Source organism: Typopeltis vanoorti, chromosome 3, assembly GCF_054136105.1.
Source record: "Typopeltis vanoorti isolate ZY-2024b chromosome 3, IOZ_Tvanoo_1.0, whole genome shotgun sequence".
NCBI classification, from domain to species: Eukaryota; Metazoa; Arthropoda; class Arachnida; order Uropygi; family Thelyphonidae; genus Typopeltis; species Typopeltis vanoorti.
This window is the reverse complement of record NC_143551.1, coordinates 94,375,947-94,397,806: the sequence shown is the minus strand read 5'-3', so window position 1 is coordinate 94,397,806 and position 21,860 is coordinate 94,375,947. Positions and strand designations below refer to the sequence as shown.

Sequence of the window (21,860 nt, the reverse complement as noted above, 5' to 3'; positions counted from 1 at the left end):
CTATTATTAATTTTAGGCAAAAGGCCGGGTCTATACATGATCGTCCTTTTCTAAATCCATTCTGTACTTCTAAAATAAAGTTTTCGGAATATTTTATCAGTTTGTTATTTAAGATTATAAGACTATATGTTTTGTAGCAGGAATTTAGTATACTGATACCTCTATAGTTTTTAGGGTCATCTCTATTACCTTTTTTTAAAGACAGGAATCACAATTGCTTTTTTCCATTCTATTGGGGGGGGGGGGGGAATACCAGTTGAGTAAATTTTATTTAAAAATAATAAGAGTCTTTCTTTGAATCTTGTTCCTGCGTATTTATATAGTTCTGAACCTAGCTTATCTTCTCCAGGTGATTTTCCGTTTCTTGTTTCTTTCAGGCTGATTTCTAATTCTTCTTTAGTTATTTCCTTTTCATTTTCATTAATTGTTTGCCAGTTGTCTTTTTTAAAATATTTGTCTGTCCACAGTTCTGTGTAGTAATTTAGAAATTCTTCTAATTTCAATTTGGTGTTTAATTTTATGTTTTCTTTGGTATCTGCATTTAAGTGTTTCAAAATCTTATATACATTGGGTCTTATTTTATATAAATCATGTTCTAAATTAGAAACAAATTTGTTCCATGATTCGCTATGTCTTTTTCTGACTTCTCTTTTAGCTATGGCTCTTATTCTTTTATATTCTATTTCAACTTCTAATCTTTTACTGCTTAGCCATTTGTGATAGGCTTCTTTTTTGTTTTTGATTATTTCTTTGATTGTATCATCCCAGATCTTCAGTTTTTTCCTTTTATTGAATTTTTTGGTCTTTCCTAAGCTTTCATTTGCTGCTGCATTTAGTATTGTTTTTATATTAAGCCATTCTATTTCTATTTCTTCATTTTGTTTTATTTTATTTAGATATTGGTTAATTCTTTGTTCATATAGCCATTGTACATTTGTGTCATTCAATAGTCTAGTTTTATAACCAAATGTTTCGATTTTTCTTTCTGTTTTTGTTACGTGTAGCCATTTAGGTGGTAATCTTAATTTTATTTTAACAAGGAAGTGGTCGCTGCTTATTTCATACCCTCTGAACTCTAACATCTAGTGAAAATTTTGATGTCTTTTCATTTAATATAAAATAATCTAATATTGATTTCCATCCTCTTGCTGCCCAAGTATATTTATGTATGTCTTTATGTTTATAGAAGGAATTCATTATTTTTAGGTTATTATAAACTACAAAGTCGATCAATTTTTTACCATTCCTGTTTAGAGTATGTTCTCCATGTATTCCTCTATCATTATTAATTTTGGTGTTTCCAATTCTTGCATTTAAGTCTCCTGCTAAAATTACGTAATCATTTTTATTTTATTATATATATATTTTGTAACTGATTATAAAGATCAATATTATCCTGTTCTCTTCCTTCTTCTGGGGCATATAAACCAATTATTGTTAAATAGCCTCTATCTATTTTTATTCTGGCTTCTATTATTTTTTCATTCTCCATAATTTGCAATGTTTTAACTGTTTTGAAAGGGAGTTATGAATCCAAATCATGACTCCTGCTTGTGCTCTTTGGTCTCTGTCAACTCCACTGTATATCACATTAAAATTTTCGGTTCTCATAGTTCCATTTAATTTTTTTTGTTTCAGTGATTATTGCTATTTTAAAATTTCTTTCATTTAATAATCGGTCTAATTCTACTTCTTTATATTTGCCTCATAATGCCTACATTATGAGGTCCCAATATATTAACCAAGGTGAAAAACTCTACTCCTTTGTTTCTGATACTTCTAGCATTCATGTACAGAAATAATAAGTTACCTGCACACTCTTGTCTGGTCTGCATGACACAATTCAACAGCTTTCTTCATTTAAGTTTTTTTTTTGTTGTTGTTGATTCTGTGTTGGTCCAAACCAGATTAACAAAGAGTTGTTCTCTCTTCATAATCATTTCCATAATAATAATCATTCCCATCGTTAACAGAGTTACCTAACATTGTTGCTTTTACACACAGGTTCTCATGATTCCTCTGATCATATTTCAGTTTTTCTGACTCTCTGTGTTAGGTGTGATATCAATTAATAATTTTTCAAGGCTCCTAATGCCAAACACATTCAGGTGTAGGCCGTCCCTCTTATAATAATCCATTCTTCCCTGAGACTAGACTCATTCCACACATCCAAACACTTGAATCGATTCCTGCTACATAGTCTACATCTTGAATCATTTGCCATAGCCCTTCTTTGTAATTCATTCCCATCGTATTTAGGTAATATGCTATCGATTTTTGCTTTCTCGCTCTTCACTCGCACTTCTTCCGACAACCTTTTCATATCCTATAAGATCTGATAATATGAAGGCTTAACAAACAGACTAATTTGGAGCAAAATTGTAGTACTATTGTAATGTCTTATACACCTCCTTGAGTGACTAATTATATTAGCACTGTAACACATTCTTAAATTCTCTGTGTCAAGTTACTTTCTAGAATGTCATGTTCAGTTTTAACATAGTTCTGCCAATGATGCATAGTTCACTTCCACTAAGTTTCCTCAGAACGCTCATACCTGCTATCTCATTCTCTGATCAAATGCTTTATTTCTAATTTAACTTTCAGATAATTAAGTTAAAATTAATTTTGTATAATACACGCTTGGTGTTTAATTTCTCTCTTATTTCATATAAAGTATTCAAGTTAATACCATATCAGTTTACTTCACCTGTTACCTATTTATTTCATTTGTATATTTTAAACAAACTGAAATATTTTACATTACTATTATCAGACCTCCATGGAGTAAAGACTCATTGCAGAGAGTCCCACTCTCACATGCACAGCTGATCATATGACTTAAATGCATTCCAATCACCCGCAACTCTCTCTACGCAAAAAATCTACTCCTCACTCTCTTCCTCACACCCTCCTTATACAGCTTCAAGGGATGGCCTCTTCTTCTCCCTCCCTGTATCCAACCATTCTATGAAACATCTCATCCACATTAATCTGGTAATTACCCTTACCAACTTATATGTCTTGATCGTGCCCTCCCCTCCTCCAACTTCTATCCACTAGGCTCTGAAAATTGCATTCTCTTATGTCTTCATACTCCACATTCCAGAGACCAAAAGCAGACTTAGTCAATTGTCTCTGAACCCTCTCTAACAACCTATCCCTTTGGAAAACCAGGCGATCGAATTTGTGTGTAATCCATACATGATTTTATCGATGCCTCGTTCAATGGAATCATAACATCTTTACTTCTAAATGTCAGTATTCTCTGTATTATTGCCATAATCCACTGTGTTGTCCTCACAGTTTTAGCAAAATGTCCTGAAAATTTCAGGTCCCTATCCACCATCACCCCAGATCTTTTATCTCCTCCATCTCCTATAAGACATCCACAACAATCCTCTACTTTGCATTACATCACTGTGTTCCAAATTTTGAAACCTCCCCACCTCTGCATCATCTGGAAACAACTGAATATCAATATTTAAGCCCCTTCCAATGACATTTACATTAAAATTAAATAACAATAAGCCCAAACAGACTCTCGAGCACTAATGACTTTCCTCTTCTGAGATATCACTCCCCCACAACAACCTGCTGACACCTATCAGCAGATTGTGTATGGGGAGCCAATCTCCAATCCAACATATTAATCTACTATCCAATCCCATCTGTCCCAATTTAATTACCAGCTTGTCATATGCAAAATTGCCTTTGCAAAATCTAAATATACTACTGCAAATGCATCCCCCTTGTCCTATTCGTTATCTTGTTATAATAAGTAAGCAAATTGCTTAAACATGATCTTCCTTTAGCAAACCCACACTGTCTATCAAAGAGAATTCTGTTGCTGTCAGCCCAGTTTTGAATCCTGGTCCTCGCTAGCTTTTCACTAGTTAGGACCAGTACAATTGTCAAGATGTTGCTAGCTTCACTAGCAACACCTTGACAACAACTCCAGACAAGCAGATTGGCTTATAATTAGAAGCCTCACTGTCATCATCTCCTTTACTTCTGGTGATTTTTTGGAAGATTTTTTTTAAAATTGCAATGACTAGAATTTTTTATACTGTTTTTTATCAATACTTTTTATCAATATTGTAAGTATAATAATGGGAAGTTTAAAGTGCAGTGGGGGGAAAGGGAAGATTTGGAAGGTCAACGTTCTCATGCAGAATCCCCAGATTTCAGTCCTAATGTGGTATCCCTTGAATGCTGTACTTGAACTTCTTCCAAACACAACCTGCAAAGTAAGCAGCAGTAGGCTTATTCACCAGTTTGATCAAGAAACCTCTCAAAAAATTACCAAAGGTTTCAGTCCTGTGTACATTTGGTAGTCAGCCTGTGAAAACCACTTTACAACTGCACCCTTGAGTGGAGGGGGGTACTAACTCCTGGTTAAAAAATTGCAATGCAGAGTGCATGAATATAGAAACTTTCAAATGTACTGCCTGTAAGAAAGGAGAGGGACAAAAACCAAAAACACTACTCTAGAGATGAAACATGATAAATGCCACTTCAAACTTCCAAAACACAGGCCATTGGTGTTTGACTTGGTGGGGAGAGTCTATATACTGTGCGATCACCAGCTGTTAATAGCCTTAATATGGTTTCAATCTTCTGTGGATACTTCCAGTATAACTTTACTAGCATGTGAAATTAATGCAACAGTTAATGTAATTCTAACATTTTCTTGGATTTGACTTTTTTTGGAATTGGAATGAACAGTGCGTTTTCCAATCTCTAGGCAGTATATATATTCTTCCAAATCTTTTGAGAGATTTCTGTTAACATCCTTACTATTTCATTCTCTTCTGTTCTGAATACTTCAACTTGGAGTATAACATCATCTGCAAAAAGTAAAGAGTTAAAATTAACATTTCCAATTTTGATATCAGGTTTAATACTGCTTTCCTTCATAATGTGATCCATATAGATAATGAATAACAGAGGTGATAATATACACCCTTGTCACACACTTGACATAACATGGGAATATAACAAAGATGAAACCATCTTCCTGTACCTCCTTCAATTCTAGCTGCTGATTTACAACTCAAATAGAGACTAGTTATTTCTTCATATAATGCCCCATTGACACCATATAACTATAGCATATTGAAAAGCTTTTCTCTTGGAACCTTGTTATATGCCTTTACTAGATCTACAAAACTTAAATACAGATCTTTGTTATATTCCCATGATTTCTCAACTATCTGTCTTAAAGTGAAAATCAGATCCTGACAGCCTCTGTTTGGCCTGAACCCAGTAGTTCTTCTCCACAATTTTTCTTAGCCATTTCTCAAGTATACTTGCATAAATCTTACCAGGGAACACTCAGTAGAAAAATTCCTCTGTAATTCTCACATTCAGTTTTATTTCTCATTTTATAGATGGGTACTATGAGTGCTCTACTCCAATCATCTGGAGTTTGACCCTCTGATCAGTCCTTCTGAATTATGCAGTGCAGGCACTGTAAAACCTTTATACCTCCATATTTTAGCATTTCGGGTCAAATATCTACTCCAGCTGCCTTTCCAAATTTCACATTTGTGATAGCTTTTTCTACTTTGAGTACAGATATATTCTAGATGGCTTTCCTGTTGAGTTTTTTCTATCACCATGCTGACACTTCTTGTTTCATTTAGCAATCTTTCAAAGTAATTACTCCATACATGAAGAATATCTTGATCTTCAGTTTTTATGTCCCCTTTATCATCTCTAATTCCTTTTATAGTACTCTTTTCCCCATTTCTGAACTTTTTCAATATCCTCCAGAATATTTTACCACCTTCCTGATATTTATTTTCCATGTTCTTACCAAAGTCTTCCCATGACTTTTGTTTGGCTAATTTTCCACAATGCTTTGCTATCTTACATTTTTCTATATATTCCCTAAGAGCACAAGTCAGCTTGTGCTCTTAGGGAATATATAGAACCAGGAACTTTCAATATGCTTTCTTCTTTCCTTGGCTACTTCTTTAAATTCTAACGTCCACCATGGAGTTCTGATTTTTCTATCCATGCAGATTACTTTACCACAACATGCCTCTCTGGCTGAATCAAAGTTTTCTTTAGGATTTGCCACTGACTCTCCAAGGTTTGGTTCTTATTTTCAAACTCTTTCAGTTTTTCTTGAATAATGTTTGTGTATTTGAGTCTACAGTTCACATCTGATAGATGTTCAACTTTGATTCGTTTCAAAACTTTCTTATATACTCTTCTTTTGATATGAAGTTCAGTTTCATCCTTCTCAACACTAAATGGTGATCACTTTCTATTTCAAATCCTCTGTATACTCTTGTGTCCTGAACCAGTAGGAAAATATCACTGTCAACTATAATAGTGGCAATGAGACTTCTTATTGTTGCATCTTCTCTTCAGGTGAATTTCTGCAAATTTTTATGTTGCAACATGGTGTTAGTAATAAGTAATCCATGTCCTGAGCAGAAATCTAACAGGTACTTACCATTATTATTAGCTTTGCTCTTTTCTCCAAATTTTTCCAAAACATTTTTATATGGCTTTTAATCATTTCCTACTCTGCTGTTTTAGATCTGCCTTCTCTAATGCCTTAAAAATTTCTCCACTTCTTCCTTAGAACCCTCTATGGGACCATAAGCACAAATAAGTCTCACTGTTCAGTTCCCCATTCTGATATTAGTTCACATTACTCTAAGTGATATTGTCTACCATTCAAGAAGATTATCCTCATATTTAGTGTTTAATATTATACTATTCCTTCTTTTCCCTGATCGTTATTGCCTGAATAACATCTTGTATTTGCTGCTTGGAAAGATCTCACCAGTTTGTCTTTGTTTCAGTAACACCTATCATGTCAATCTGGTACTTATCCAGTTCTTCTGCATTTCCTTTCCATTGATGTTTCTCATGCCAATCTTGATCTCTGCTGATGTTGAGTTGGAGTTTGTTCTAGTAGATGACTTTTCATTATTTGCCATGGTTCTTTGATAAAAACAACAGTGGCCTTGTTTAACCATGCAACATCCCAGCCAGCATGAAATTCCATCATGTTGTACTATCATTATGAGTTATGGTTTAAGCCAATAAGAACACAATTTGGTCAGCTTACCAACCCACCCTCATTTGTTCAGTATCCAGATATATACCCAACAGAGGCACCATAAGGTAAGGAATGGACATCAAGTCAGAAGCCCTGGAGAGTTCTCCACATCCCCCAAAAGGCCATGTAAAGATCATTACTTTTGTGTTACTATAATATTCATGCTTATCCTGCTCAGAACTGAGATAGTAATAAAAACACTAAAGAAATCGCAATAGGACTTTCTTTCTTTCTTGTGTCTACCACATTCCAGAACATGATGTTAACTCATTCTTATTCAGAGTTAACACCAAAGCATGAGATAAGTATCTTATGTCAAGCAGTTAAAGTAATTATTAAGAGCAACTTCAACTACAAGAGTGTAGATTGGAAGGAGAAAAGATCACATGGTAGAAAGGAAATGTGATTTATACACCCATAAAGTTTGAGAGTGCTAAATCTGGTGAAAACATCAGAAGATTAGCCCATAACTGAAATGGCCTCACTGCCTCCAAATGAGGAAAATATTCATCAGTCTTGACCTGGAAGGTTACCCAATTGTAGAATTCTATATTGGAACTACAGAGCAGGTGATAATAACAGTTTAGCATGAAGCTTGGTGCAGTACAACACCATAAAAATCTGCAAGGAAGAAATGTTAGCTAATGATCAAAGCATGTCCAAAGAAAACAATATCAGGCTATATACCTACACATAAATTAGATAGGAGTGAGATGAGTAGTACTGTTAAGAAGAGGCTGCAGAAATGCTGTGGATAGTATATATATATATATATAGAGAGAGAGAGAGAGAGAGAGAGAGAGATGATCAGTAAGCTCATAAGCAGTACAAGACACAAGCAAGGGCAATCAGCATGGTAAAGAAAGCATAATCTGATTATGAGAGGAAGTTAATTAAGCAGGCCAAGGAAATCTAAAAGACTGCTATGTGGTGAGTAAAAGATAGAAGAGTGCAGCAATGGAAAAGAAAGAAAGAGATGGGTGATTATAAGATCTGCTGTGGATAAAGAGCAGCAGAATCCATACTGATAGTTGCATAACTGGTGCACTTCTAGCTAGTAAAAATAATGAAGTAATCAACAGTTGATAACTTTTCCATTATTTTCAAGAGAACTGAGGTGAGTACAATGGGGTGATAGTTAGATGGCTGATTTTTACCTTTCTTTGGGATTGACGGGATATAGGTGTGGTTCCAGGCTGAAAGGTAGATGGCAGACAAATATGATCAATCATAAAGATGATACAAGATTGACGTCAGTTCAGAAGCACAATTTTTAAGCACAGCTAGGGGAGGGGGGGGGGGGAATAGCATCAGGACTGGAAGATGTTAGTGTGCAAGCGATCCAGGATTCTTCTAATGTCTTCCTGATGAAAGGCTAAGTAATGTCAGGAGTACTTTGCCTTGATCATCAATACAAGAGATGGAGGAAAAGAATGATGCCAGGAGGTTAGTCTTTTTTGGGGTGATGCTAAAATGGTAATGAGATGGAAACATGGATGAAAAGAAGTTGCACCCTTTGTGAGTGATCAGAAGACTGGAGTGCCATTTTGAGCAGGAAGCAATTTTGTTGCATTTGGCTTTTTCAAATTCAAATTTGGACTAGCCAGATGATGATGTTTTTTTGTTTTTTTTTCACTGTGGTGTGCTGCCTTGTAAGCTACTTGCAATATGAAGAATTCTTTTCTTGAACTACTCTGGCACACACTTATTGGAAAACCACAGTTTGGATAATGGTCTGGGCTTTGGGATTGAACAGGAGATAAAGGCCTTCATTCCAGTAAGAACTATTTTGGTTATTTGATTGAAGCAAGTGTACCAATCTGAGTGAAAACAATACTAATGCAAGGATAGGAGGAATCACATAGATCATCTTTTGTTTGGTGTTATTATAGTGTCAAAGGACACAATGATGAGAGTGGCTGCTGGATGTAACCTGTCCTGCAGGAAAGGAGACTTTAAAGTTATGAGATGTATTACCAAGATAAGAGCAATATCAGCAGTGCATTTACAGATGACGCTATAATGAGATCAAGAGTGTTTAGGGGAAGTGAAGAGAATTATTGGGTATTCTAGTTGAAAGGTGGATAATACGACAGGAGAATATGAGGTTAAAGATGTGGATGCAGTAACACAAGATGATGGAATGCATAAAGGTGAGGATGCAACAGGTAGAAATGGAAACCTGAGTCAGGATCAGGGAAACAGGAGTGGTCAGACTGAAGAGAGAGAGAGAGAGAGAGAGAGAGGGGGGGGGTATAGCAGCTAGAATAAAGAATGTTGGTGCTAGTAGAATTGCCTCAAAGACACGGGGAATGTTATATTTGTACACAAATGTAAGGAATATTTGAGTAAATGTAGTGGTAGACTTGAGCTGTCTAAAAAGTGTTTTTAATTAGTGTATAGTGTGGATTTTTATCGCAAATTGTGCTGCATTTTTTTCAGTTTGGATACAAGTATCCTTCAGTGGTGTTTTTTTTTTAAATTTTTGTTCTTTATACTGTATTTTGCTACTTGTTTGTTCATACTGCTTCTGTTTCTGAAAATGGTGTCCATAAAAAAATGCATGTTGGTGGCATGGAAGGCTTCTGTACAAAGGTCTAACTCTGCCTTGGATTTTTTGCAGTGGATGTATTGCGAAAATTGCTATGTGTAATAACCGAAAAATGTGAAAAATTTGTGGACTGTTTGGGTGATGAAGAAGAAGAAGGAAAGCATTAACGTGTGTGAAAAATATGTTGACAGATTAGAGTGATTAGAAATGGGAGTAAGCATCGGGACCATAACAGAAGAGCTTAGGCAAGAGTTAGTGAAAACAAAAAGCGAAATGAAACATCTGGAAGAGAATATTAAACATTTAAATAAGAGACTGGCTGATGAGAATGAGGAAGTTAGTATTACAAAGAAAGTCAAAGGATAGTCTTATATCATTGTATGGGAACTTGTTCATTAGAGGTGTGATGACTAATGAAGTGCACAAAACATGCTTTCCTGCTGGAACAATGAAGATATAACTGATGCATTGCAGAAAAGGAAAGACTGAGCACCAAAATTAGTGACAGTCATAGGCACAAATGAATTTGTTGGGAAAAAAAAAATGTAGATAAACTCGAGGAAATTATTGTAGCAGATAAAGAAGAATAGTGTTGTTGGAAAGGTTGTGAGCGTGTTCCCCAGATATGACAACAGTGAATTGAGAAGGAGAGCAGAGATAATTAATAGCAAGATGGCTGTGTTGTGTGAGGCAAAGGGGGGTTCAATTTGTATATCTGTGGAGTGAATTTCAAGGAAAGTTGGAATGGTTTAAAGTTGATGGTTTGCATTTGGATGGGTTTGGTGTTGGGCATTGGAAAGCCTATTGTTTTCTGAGAAGGCACACAGTCAAGAAGTTGATGCAGTGAATGATCAGAGTCTCCTTGTGAAGCAAGATAGCACACTAAACGGATTGTACGACAGGAAGAATATGGATATGAGGTTGAAGATGTGGTTGCAGCAGCACAAGGTGATGGAATGCATAAAGGTAAGGATGAGACGGGGTAGAAATGGAAATGAGAGTCAGGATCAGGAAACTGGAGTGGTTGGTCTGAAGAGAGAGGTGTGATATAGCAGCTAGAATAGAAATTGTTGGTGCTGGTAGAATGGCCTCAAAGACACAGGGATTGTTATATTTGTACACAAATGTAAGGAGTATTCAAAACAAGAGAGCTGAGTTTGTTGCACTGGTTGAGTCAGTATGCCTAAAGATAAATAAGTGAAACTTGGTTGTCTGAGGAGAACATGATGTTGGGAATAGAAATAGAAGGACATGTAATTTTTCGGAGGGATAGAAATGTGAAAAGAGGGGGGGGGGGGTGCTGTTAATGACAGAAGAGGAATTGTGTCCACAAAGTGTAGAAGTTGATAGTGCATGCACAGATTTTGAATCTGTTTAAAGTTGAAATAAACAAGCTAGGATGCTGTTATAGGTCAGGGAATGCAGAGAATCCTGATTGTGAAATGTTTAGGCAAATTAGAGACGTAAAAAGAAAGTGATCCTGATGGGAGACTTTAATTACAGGAATATAGAATGGAAGGAGGAGACAGTGTATGGAAACAAGGAGAGGGAGTTTGTTGAATTTCTGAGAGATAAATATCTTAAGCAGCATATTATTATTATTATGAGACACCTTCAGGGAATCCAAAGACTCATCGAGGGAGGGTGCCTACTCTACAGATCTCTGTCATCACCACTCAATCCACCAACTACAATGAACCGCAAATACCACCATCTACCACTAGTATTTTCACAGACAATCACAAATATTCATGCCCAGAGCAGGATTTGAACCTGCAGCTTTTTGGCTGGAGAGCAGGTACGCTAACCACTCAGCCAAGCAGGCCATAAATGAAGCAAACAGAGGCACTTTAATGTTTTGGATTTGGATTAACAACTATATCTTGTGAATGAGGTATACACTGCTGCCAGTTGGGAGAGTGATCATGAGGTACTTGTTTGGGAAGTGATGAAACAAGAAAAGATTACTGCCAAAAAAGAATACATGTGAAAGTATAAAATGGGTGATTATAGGAAGCTCTGTAGTCAATTAGCATCAGTACATTGGGTAGATGAACTGAGCAGAAAAGATGTTAACAATGCATGGAAACTCACAAGGCTGAAATGGATGAACAGTGAGATCAAGTAAGATGTGCTGAAAAAGAAAATGCTATGGAGGAGGTACAAGAGAGTTGGTGGTGATCGGATCCATGAAGAGTATAAAGTGCAGGCTGGAAAAGTGATGAGCATGGTAAAGAAAAGGTACAGTATCAGAGTAGATTGGCTGGTCAGGCAGGGTTTAACTCAAGGGAATTTTTCCACTATATGGCAAGCAAGAGAAAGAATAATTATGGCAGGTTGACACTGGTGATTAGTCATGGCAGCAGAATAACAGTTGCAAAGGATATAGTGCAATTATTGAATAAGCACTTTATCACTGTATATCATCATCAAGTTCCTGCCATGTACCCTCAAGGGGTGTACAGGATATGATAGTATTACATGAAAAATTTACATCATTACTAACTTCCTATCTACAATTTTCCTTCAAATCAGTCTGTTACTTGTCAAGACTCCAACATTATCAGATCTTACATTTCTATCGTCTAAGGCACTTTGTACTATCAATCCCCCTATATCTTGGTCTTCCTCTGGTTCATTTTCTTGCCAACCTGGCAGAGAACACTTGTTTTGCTAATCTTTCCTCTCCCATTCTGTTTAAGTTACCATACCACCTGAGATTAACTCTGCTAATGCATTTTGAATGCTGACAATGTCAAGTTCTTTCCTAATATCTCTCTTTTTCAATATAATATTGCCAGTGATGCCATATGTTCATGCCTCTAATCTTTCTCAAGACTCTCATATCTCTGGTCTCTAGTCTTTGGTCAAGTGTTTTACTTTTGAGCCAGCACTCAGATCCATAAGTTAAAACTGGTTTTAACACTGTCTTGTATACAGCTAATTTAGTGCTCCGACTAATTTCTCTCTTATTCCATATGAATTTATTCATTGTATATGGAAATAGATGACATATGAATTTATTCATAATATATGGAAATAGACAACAGAATCGCTGATTCTGTTGTCTATTTTCATATTTAATTTACCATCTTCACTAAAAATCGTGCCTAAGTAGCTGAAATGTTTTACTGGTTCCACAGGTTCTCTGTTCACAACGCAGTTGACATTTTCAATGATTCAACCTATTTTTATTGTCTTTTTATTGCTGACCTCATACCATATCTATTACAACAGTTACTCAATTTAATCAGGGAATCTTGCAGACTAGTAGCAGTTTTATTTACAAGTATAACATTGTCTGCATAAAGCAAAGAGCTGACATTAACATCTCCAATTTGGATATCACATTTTAATGCCACTTTCCTTCATAATGTGATCCATATAGAGAATGAATAACAGAAGGGATAATGTACATCCTTGTCTCACACCAGATTTAATATTAAACCATCTTCCTGTACTTCCTTCAATTCTAACTGCTGACTTACAACTCAAATAAAGACTAAGTATTGCTTGATATAATGCCCCATTGACACCATATAACTATAGCATATTGAATAGCTTCTCTCTTGGCACCTTGTCATATGCCTATTCCAAATCAACAAAACTTAAATACAGATCTTTGTTATATTCCCATGCTTTCTCGACTATTTGTCGTAAAGTGAAGATCTGATCCTGACAGCCTCTATTTGGCCTAAATCCAGCTTGTTCTTCACCAAGCTTTTCTTCCACAATTCTTCTCAACCGTTTCTCAAGTATACTTGCATATATCTTACCAGGAACACTCAGTAGGGAAATACCTCTGTAATTCTTGCATTCAGTTGTATTTCCCTTTTTATATATGGTACTATGAGAGCTCTACTCCAATCATCGGAAATTCATCCCTCTGTCCAGGCATTCTGAACTACACAGTGCAGCCACTGTAAGACTTTTATACCACTGTACTTCAGCATTTCTGATCAAATATCATCTACTTCTGCTGCCTTTCCACATTTCAAGCCTTTGATGGCTTTTTCTACTTCAAGTATGGATGTTGAGTGTTTTTTACCACTGTGCGATCACTGCTTGTTTCATTTAGCAATTTTTCGGAGTACTTACTCCATACTTCAAGGATATCTTTTTCACCCGTTTCCATGTCGCATTTGTCATCTCTAACTCCTTTTACAGCATTCTTTCTTCCATTCCAAAGCTTCTTCAACAACCTCCAGAATATTTTGCCACCTTCTTGATATTTATTTTCTATGTTCTTGCCAAAGTCCTCCCATGACTTTTCTTTATCTAGTTTTACACAGTATTTAGCTTTCTTACATTTGTCTCTGTATACTCTAAGAGCACAAGCAGACTTATTTGCCAGGAACTATTGATATGCTTCTTCTTTTCCTTCACTGCCTCTTTAACTTCCTGTGTCCATCATGGAGTTCTAATTTTTCCATTATTGCAGACAACTTCACCGCATTCCTCTCTAGCTGAATCAAATCAAATTTTCTTCAAGGCTTGCCACTGAATCTACAAGGTTTGGTTCCTGTTCTCAAACTCTTTCATTTTTTCTTCAATAATCTTTGTGTATTTTAGTCTACAGTTCACATCTCAGAGCTGCTCAACTTTTATTCGCTTTAAAACTTTCTTACATGTTATTCTTTTCAATATGAAATTAAATTTTATCCTGCTAAAGACTAAATAGTGATCACATCCAATTTCAAATCCTCTGTACACTCTGGTGTCCTGCACCAGGAAGAAAACATCACTATCAACAATAACATAGTCAATGAGACTTTTCTTATTCCTTGCCTCTTCTCTCTATGTGAATTTGTGTACATTTTTATGTTGGAACATGGTGTTAGTAATAACTATTCCATGTCCTGAGCAGAAATCCAACAGATATTTGTCATTATTATTAGCTTTGTTCTCTTTTCCAAATTTTCCCAAAATATTTTTGTATGTCTGACAATCATTTTCTACTATGTTATTTAGATCCCCAACAAGGATCAACTTTTCCTTTTTCATTGTGTCAGTTGCTTTTTCTAAAGCCTCAAATAATTCTGCCACTTCTACCTTAGAACTTTCTGTGAGACCATAGGCACAAATAAGTCTCATTGTCCAGTTCCCCAATCTCATATTTGCCCACATTACTCTACTTGAGACTGCCTGCCATTCAAGAAGATAAGCCTCATATTTTGTGTTGAATACTATGGCTGCTCCTTCTTTTTCTTGATTGTCATTGCTTGAATATAACATTTTGTATTTATTGCTCAGAAAGCTCTCACCAGTTTTTGTCTTTTTTGTTTCAGTCACCCCTATTATGTCGATCTGGTACTTATCTAATTCCTCAGCTAGCTCCATTTCTTTGCCATTCAGGCTTCTTATGTTTATAGTACCGATCTTTAACTCTGGTGATGTTGAGTTGGGATGTGTTTTCAGATTTGTTCCAGTAGCTGACTATTCGCTGTTCACCCTGGTTCCCTGGCAAAAACAACGGGGAGCTTTATTTAACTGGGTGACGCCCCCAGCCGGCATGAAATTTTGTCATATTGTACCATCATTTTGTATTTTGGTTTAACCAGTAAGAATACAATTTGGTCGGCTAAATCCCAAATTGCCAGCCCATCCTCGTTCATTCAGTATCCAGGTAGATACCCAACAGAGTGCACCACGAGAAGGTGAGGATTGGACATTAGATCAGAAGCCCTGGTTGGTTCTCCGCATTCCTTTAAAGGCTATGTGGAGGTCTCCTCTCAGTTATACAGCTTTCACCCTTAAGCACCCACACTGTATATCATACTGGTGTAAATGATGTGCCGCAATATATACAATTAAGAGAATTGGAAGTGAAAGAATCAGAGGTGTGTAAGGTGTTGGTTGAGTTATATGTTAATAAGGCTGTGGAAATGAATGCCATATCATCACGTATTCTTAAGGAATGTGCACCAGGGTTGGCTATGCCCTTGACCTGGTTGTTTAATGAAAGTCCTACAGTGAGTAGGGTTCCTATGGAGCGAAAAGAAGGCAAAATAGTACCACTCCACAAGAATGGTTCTAGAACAGAAATTTCCAATTATAGACCAGTCTATATAACTTCAGTTATTATCAAGGTGTTGGAGATAACTGGTAATTAGTTTACGGAATTAACAACGCATATAAAGTATATTAATTAAAGATAACTTTAATGAATAACTTCTATATTTCGGCAACGTCACATTGCCATCTTCAGGAACATAAAGATATGGTATGTGCATGCAGGCACTAACACAAAGCAAATGAGGAAGAAAGCAAGAAACTAATATTGTTCCTAAAGTCCTAATGGTGCCCTCTTGCGGGCTAATTTGGTAGTCTTGGCAGTTGGGCTGAAGTTCTCATAATGTAAGTCTCCTAAATTTGGGGTAGTTTCATGCACCCAAATTTGTTGAGTTTAGGAACGTTTTTTAGAGCTGCTGAAGATTCTTTGAATAATCTTTCGTATTTAAACTTGCTGCGATGAATTAATTTTGTTTTCTTCCAACGAATTTTATGGTGGGTATCTAAGGCATGGTCTGCCAGCCCAGAGCGGCTGTACTGGTGAAATCAGATGTAGTCTTGGTGTTCTGAAATCCTGATATTTGTTGTTCTGCCTGTTTGGCCAAAGTAGGACAATTTGCAGCTGCAAGGGACCTGGTATACACCAGGTAGGTCTAGGGGAAGTGGTTGGTCTTTGGTAGAGCGGATAAGGGATGCCAACTTTTTATATGGTCTGTAACAGGAAGGAAGGTCATATTTTTTGAGGATATTGGTTATTTTCTCAGAGGTGCCCTGGATGTAGGGGATGGTGATAGACTTGGTGTAATCTTTATTGTGGAGGGGGGTTGTGGTTTACTGGTTTTAGTATTTTTTGGATTTTTTTTGGGGTTATAGCCATTGGCTAAGAAAGTGTTGAGGATGTGGTTTAGTTCAGTAGTTAGGGCCTTGTCATCTGAGCAGATTAATTTTGTCCTGTTATATAGTATTTTTATAACCCCATATTGTTGTGAGGGGGGGGGGGGGGGACTGCTGGTGAATGTATCTGCCAGTATGGGTGGGTTTTCTGTGAACCATATCGCCAACAACGTTAGACTGGATGTAGTCGGTGTTCTCACAAAAGCCAAACCTCCAAAAACCAACTTATCCAAAAACGAATATGCAGCCCTACAGGAATTGAAAAACAACAAAAAAAATAGTAATCACCAAGGCGGATAAGGGAAACGCCACTGTGGTGCTCAATCAAAAACACTACAAAGGTAAGCTAACTGCTTTAGTACTAGACTGTACGACTTACCTTCCCATTGAATACAATCCGACCAGCTCTCAGATTAGAACTCTCCACAGACTCCTTAAGAAGGTCACTTCTTGGCCTGTGGAAGTCACCAACAAACTAAAACCTTATAACTCTAGACCCCCCCGATTATATGGACTCCCAAAAGTACATAAACAAAATGTGCCATTGCGTCCCATAGTGGATGGCATCGATTCCCCCCACATATAAATTAGCCAAACATTTAGCCAAAACGCTCACACACTACACCGGCAACACACCATCACACATAAAAAACTCAGCCCACTTTAAAGCCAGTATAGAAAACCTCACACTCTAACACACTGACATAATGGTCAATTTTGACGTCTCCTCCCTATTCACTAATGTCCCACTCAAAGAAACCCTAGAGCTCATCCAAGCCAAGTTTCCTCCCGATATCTCAGCCCGTTTTCAGTTCACAATGAACTCAGGCTATTTCGTTTGGCAAGGAAAGTTCTACAAACAGATAGAGGGGACAGCCATGGGTTCACCGCTTTCCCCACCCTTGGCCAATTTCTTTATGGAGACATTTGAAGAGAAAGCCTTAAACTCCGCCCCACAAAAACCCACTATTTGGCTTCGTTATGTGGATGATGTGTTTGCTATTTGGCCACATGGCTCAGACACACTCCATTCCTTCCTAACACACTTAAACAACCAACACCCCAGAGTCTAGTTCACCTTAGAAAAAGAGGAAAACCACACCCTCCTCTTCCTAGACACTTTAATCACCTGCCAGCTTGATGGATCTTTGGTTTTCTCTGTTCACAGAAAACCCACCCATACTGGCAGATACATTCACCAGCAGTTCCACCACACACCCCTCACAACAATATGGAGTAATAAAAACACTATATAACAGGGCAAAATTAATCTGCTCAGATGACAAGGCCCTAACCACTGAACTAAACCACATCCTCAACACTTTCTTAGCTAATGGCTATAACCCCAAAAAAATCCAAAAAATACTAAAACCAGTAAACCACAACCCCCCTCCACAATAAAGATTACACCAAGTCTATCACCATCCCCTACATCCAGGGCACCTCTGAGAAAATAACCAATATCCTCAAAAAATATGACCTTACTTCCTGTTATAGACCATATAAAAAGTTGGCATCCCTTATCTGCTCTACCAAAGACCAACCACTTCCCCTAGACCTACCTGGTGTATACCAGGTCCCTTGCAGCTGCAAATTGTCCTACTTTGGCCAAACAGGCAGAACAACAAATATCAGGATTTCAGAACACCAAGACTACATCCGGTTTCACCAGTACAGCCGCTCTGGGCTGGCAGACCATGCCTTAGATACCCACCATAAAATTCATTGGAAGAAAACAAAAATAATTCATCGCAGCGAGTTTAAATACAAAAGATTATTCAAAGAATCTTCAGCAGCTCTAAAAAATGTTCCTAACCTCAACAAATTTGGGTGCATGAAACTACCCCAAATTTGGGAGACTTACATTATGAGAACTTCAGCCCAACTGCCAAGACTACCAAATTGGCCCGCAAGAGGGCACCATTAGAACTTTAGGAACAATATTAGTTTCTTGCTTTCTTCCTCATTTGCTTTGTGTTAGTGCCTGCGTGCACATACCATATCTTTATGTTCCTGAAGATGGCAATGTGACGTTGCCGAAATATAGAAGTTATTCATTAAAGTTATCTTTAATTAATATACTTTATATGCGTTGTTAATTCCGTAAACTAATTACCAGTTATGTCTGACCAACGTATAAGCCTTGCTACTAGAGAGGTGTTGGAGAGATTGGTTAGGTTAGAATACCGGATTGGGTTGAGAACATAGCATTCTTTATATGATCAGGATGGAATTGTAAAGGATAGGTCCTGTTTTAGTAATTTACTTGAATTTTATGTTAGGGTAATGGGTGTGTTAGATAAGGGAGAATCATATACAGTGATATTCTTGGACTTTGCAAAAGCGTTTGATAGATTACTACATGATAAATTGGTGTACAAGTTGCAGAGGATGGGAATAGATAGTATACTGGTTAGATGGATCAGAGATTGGCTCTCTGAATGATACCAACAGGTTGTGTATGATGGAGAAGTGTCTCAAAAAAGAAGGGTGGTCAGTGGCATGCCCCAGGACTCTGTTCTTGGGCCCTGTTTAATTTGTTTGTAAATGATATGTCATGTGGACTGACTGGGGAATCTTCAGTTATCTGCTGATGATGGAAAGTTGGGAAGAATTATAAGTAGCACTGCTGATGTTAATTTCCTTTAGGAAGATTTGAATAGACTTTTTACTTTGACAAAAGAATGGGATTGTAGTTTTAATGTCAGTAAGTACAAGGTGTTGCATTTTGGAGTTTAGAAATATATGGTGCTGTACTACAGGAAATGGATGAGATTAGAAATTTTTTTTTTTTTTTTTTTTGGGCGGGGGGATGGTAGTAGACTGAAGTTTACAGGCATATTGGTAGTTGTTGCAAAGGCTGCACATCATAGTGCTGCTATGATAAGAAGTACTCTAACATGTAAGGATAAGGAAGAAGTTTGTGCCACTGTATAAAGCACTGGTCAGACCACACTTGGACTATTGTGCTCAAATCTGGTCACCTGGTTTTCAGTCTGATGTGGAGACATTGGAGTGGGTCCAGATGCAAGTGACTATGACAATATCAGGACTTTGGACTGCTGGCTATGGAGAGAGATTTAAAAAATGTGGATTGCAGAGTTTGGTGGATAGGAGGAATAGAGGTGATATGATAGAGGTATTTATGTTCGTGAGAGGATTTTGTCAGATTAATCCAGAGGGGATTATAAAAAAGAGTAGAAGGTGAGAAGGGAAGAATCAGAGGTCATCCCTGGAAATTATGTAAAAGTGTGATGAAGAAAGGTGTGAGGAGTAGATTTTTTACATGGCGAATTGTTAATGAATGGAATCAATTACCAGGATGCATTATTAATGCAAGGAGTGTTAAGGATTTTAAAATTTGATAAGATAAATATGTTGCCAGTTGAATGAACCTCCCATGATGAGTGTGCTGACTTCATGGAGGGAATAATGATAATAATAATTTGTAAAAGATTTACAGACAGCAGATATCTCAGTCTCTCTGAAAGCTGGCTCAGTGGAATTGGAGGTCATTTGCAGTTTTGAAAGTACCTAAGGAAGAAAACCTCACTGTTTGGACTATAGATGATTAAGCTTCTCAAACAGATAGTGGATGAGATAAAATATTTTTGGATATCACTGTCCCATGCAGAATAATGGTATATAAAATGCAGTGCGTTTTGCTAATGTTCAATCAGGATTTTCATCCATCCAGTTCTTATGCTAAGTAAATGATGTAACTCTGCTGACCACATCAAATATACTATCATCCTGTGCTTTCTATCTGCTGGTCTGTTAGAGAGAATAATATCTCTGATTTACAACCAACAGGCCAAGAGTTAGAATAAAAAGGTTAAGAATTGAAAACAAGTAAGTCTTTGAAAGAAAAAAGACAGGACTTGTGTTTGGGCAGATAAAGTTGATGAGGTTGGCATCGCTTCATTGAAAGATGGTATATATGATATAATGGATTTACTCAGCTCAGAGACATTTTTTTTTTTTTTTTAAAGATGAAATTACTTAAAGCTGAAAGATAAAAATAAAAAATACTGTTTAATTAAGCATGACTAGTTTCGTCTTCAAAGAAGTCTTCTTTGAAGATGAAACTTGTCGTGCTCAGTCTCTCTGAGCTAGCTTCAGAGAGACTGAGATATCTGCTGTCTGTAAGTCTTTTACAAATTATTATTATTATTATTCCCTCCATCAAGTCAGCACACTCATCGTGGGAGGTTCATTCAACTGGCAACATATTTATCTTATCAAATTTTAAAATCTGGATGCACAATAAGAGGGAACAACAGCTTTTTTTTAATTTTTTTTATTTACTGCTTTATTTTAAGAAATTTCCTTTTTTTTTTTTTTTTTTTTATTAGTGTCAAATAGAATCTAGCAGTGTGATATTATTTATACCTTCATGCTGACATGCTATGACTATATGGCCATATTGATTTGCCTGCTCTGTAGAACAGAATAATAATGTTGGAGAAAGATAAATGTTATTTATAAAAATAAATAAAAACTTTATTTCAACTTTATTATTTTGGTCTGCAGAGTCTACTCCTTAAATTAATTTGGGAAGGATAAAAACTTTTTAAAAAAACAAAAGTAAAAAATATACAATATTATGATAATGTAAGTCTTGGTAAATGTTCTGATCAGTCTTAGATTACCTCCTTCACAGTATTTAACAACCAAATTAACTATGAAAATATTAGTCATTTTCCTTCTTTCTAAAAGTCTACTGGCATTAGAAATATAAGGGAAAAAAATGAGACATGCTCTGGATATATATTTTATCAAAAAATTAATTAAATAATTAATACTCTCCTTGCATCATTAAAAAATACCTTTTCCTTCACTATATAAGTAATAAATATACCTAGATCTTCTTGCCCTGTCTTGTTCGCCAGCAGATGAATCTCCAGGTGGCTGTGCCTGCAGAAGTTGTTTTGTTTGGGACCACAGGCTTGCTACCTCAGCTTTCAACCGTTCTACTTCTCTCTCTGCAGCCAGTCGAGAGGCCCTCTCTGCATTAAAGTCCAACTTATATACTTCAACCTGAAGGCAGATGCAATGTTTTAATCATTCCAAAATGCTTACACTTATTCTTTGAATTACAGTAATATTCAAATGTTCAAACTCAAACATGATGAATGAGAAAAAAATCTTCACTCTATTAATTATACAATATTGATAATGTGATCAATATAACTTTTGAAATGAAAATCTTAAAGGCAGTTTATTTTAGTACAGCTGTATGAAAAATATTTTAATCTTCATACTGTCTCCAATTGAAAAAATATTGGAGAAACAACTCTCTGCCATGCAATATACAGC

At 36.5% G+C, this 21,860-nt stretch overlaps 1 protein-coding gene across 4 annotated transcripts in view; it reads right to left on the bottom strand.

Annotated features, from left to right (window-relative positions):
- The window catches only part of LOC150108393 (optineurin-like), a 254,883-nt gene that overhangs the window by 20,005 nt on the left and 213,018 nt on the right, over positions 1-21,860 (bottom strand). For all 4 annotated transcript variants that reach the window (XM_090415814.1, XM_090415811.1, XM_090415812.1 and 1 more), the window contains exon 10: positions 21,403-21,581. In XM_090415814.1, coding sequence (XP_090271940.1) covers positions 21,403-21,581 — 179 coding nt within the window. The remainder of the gene's footprint in view (positions 1-21,402; positions 21,582-21,860) is intronic.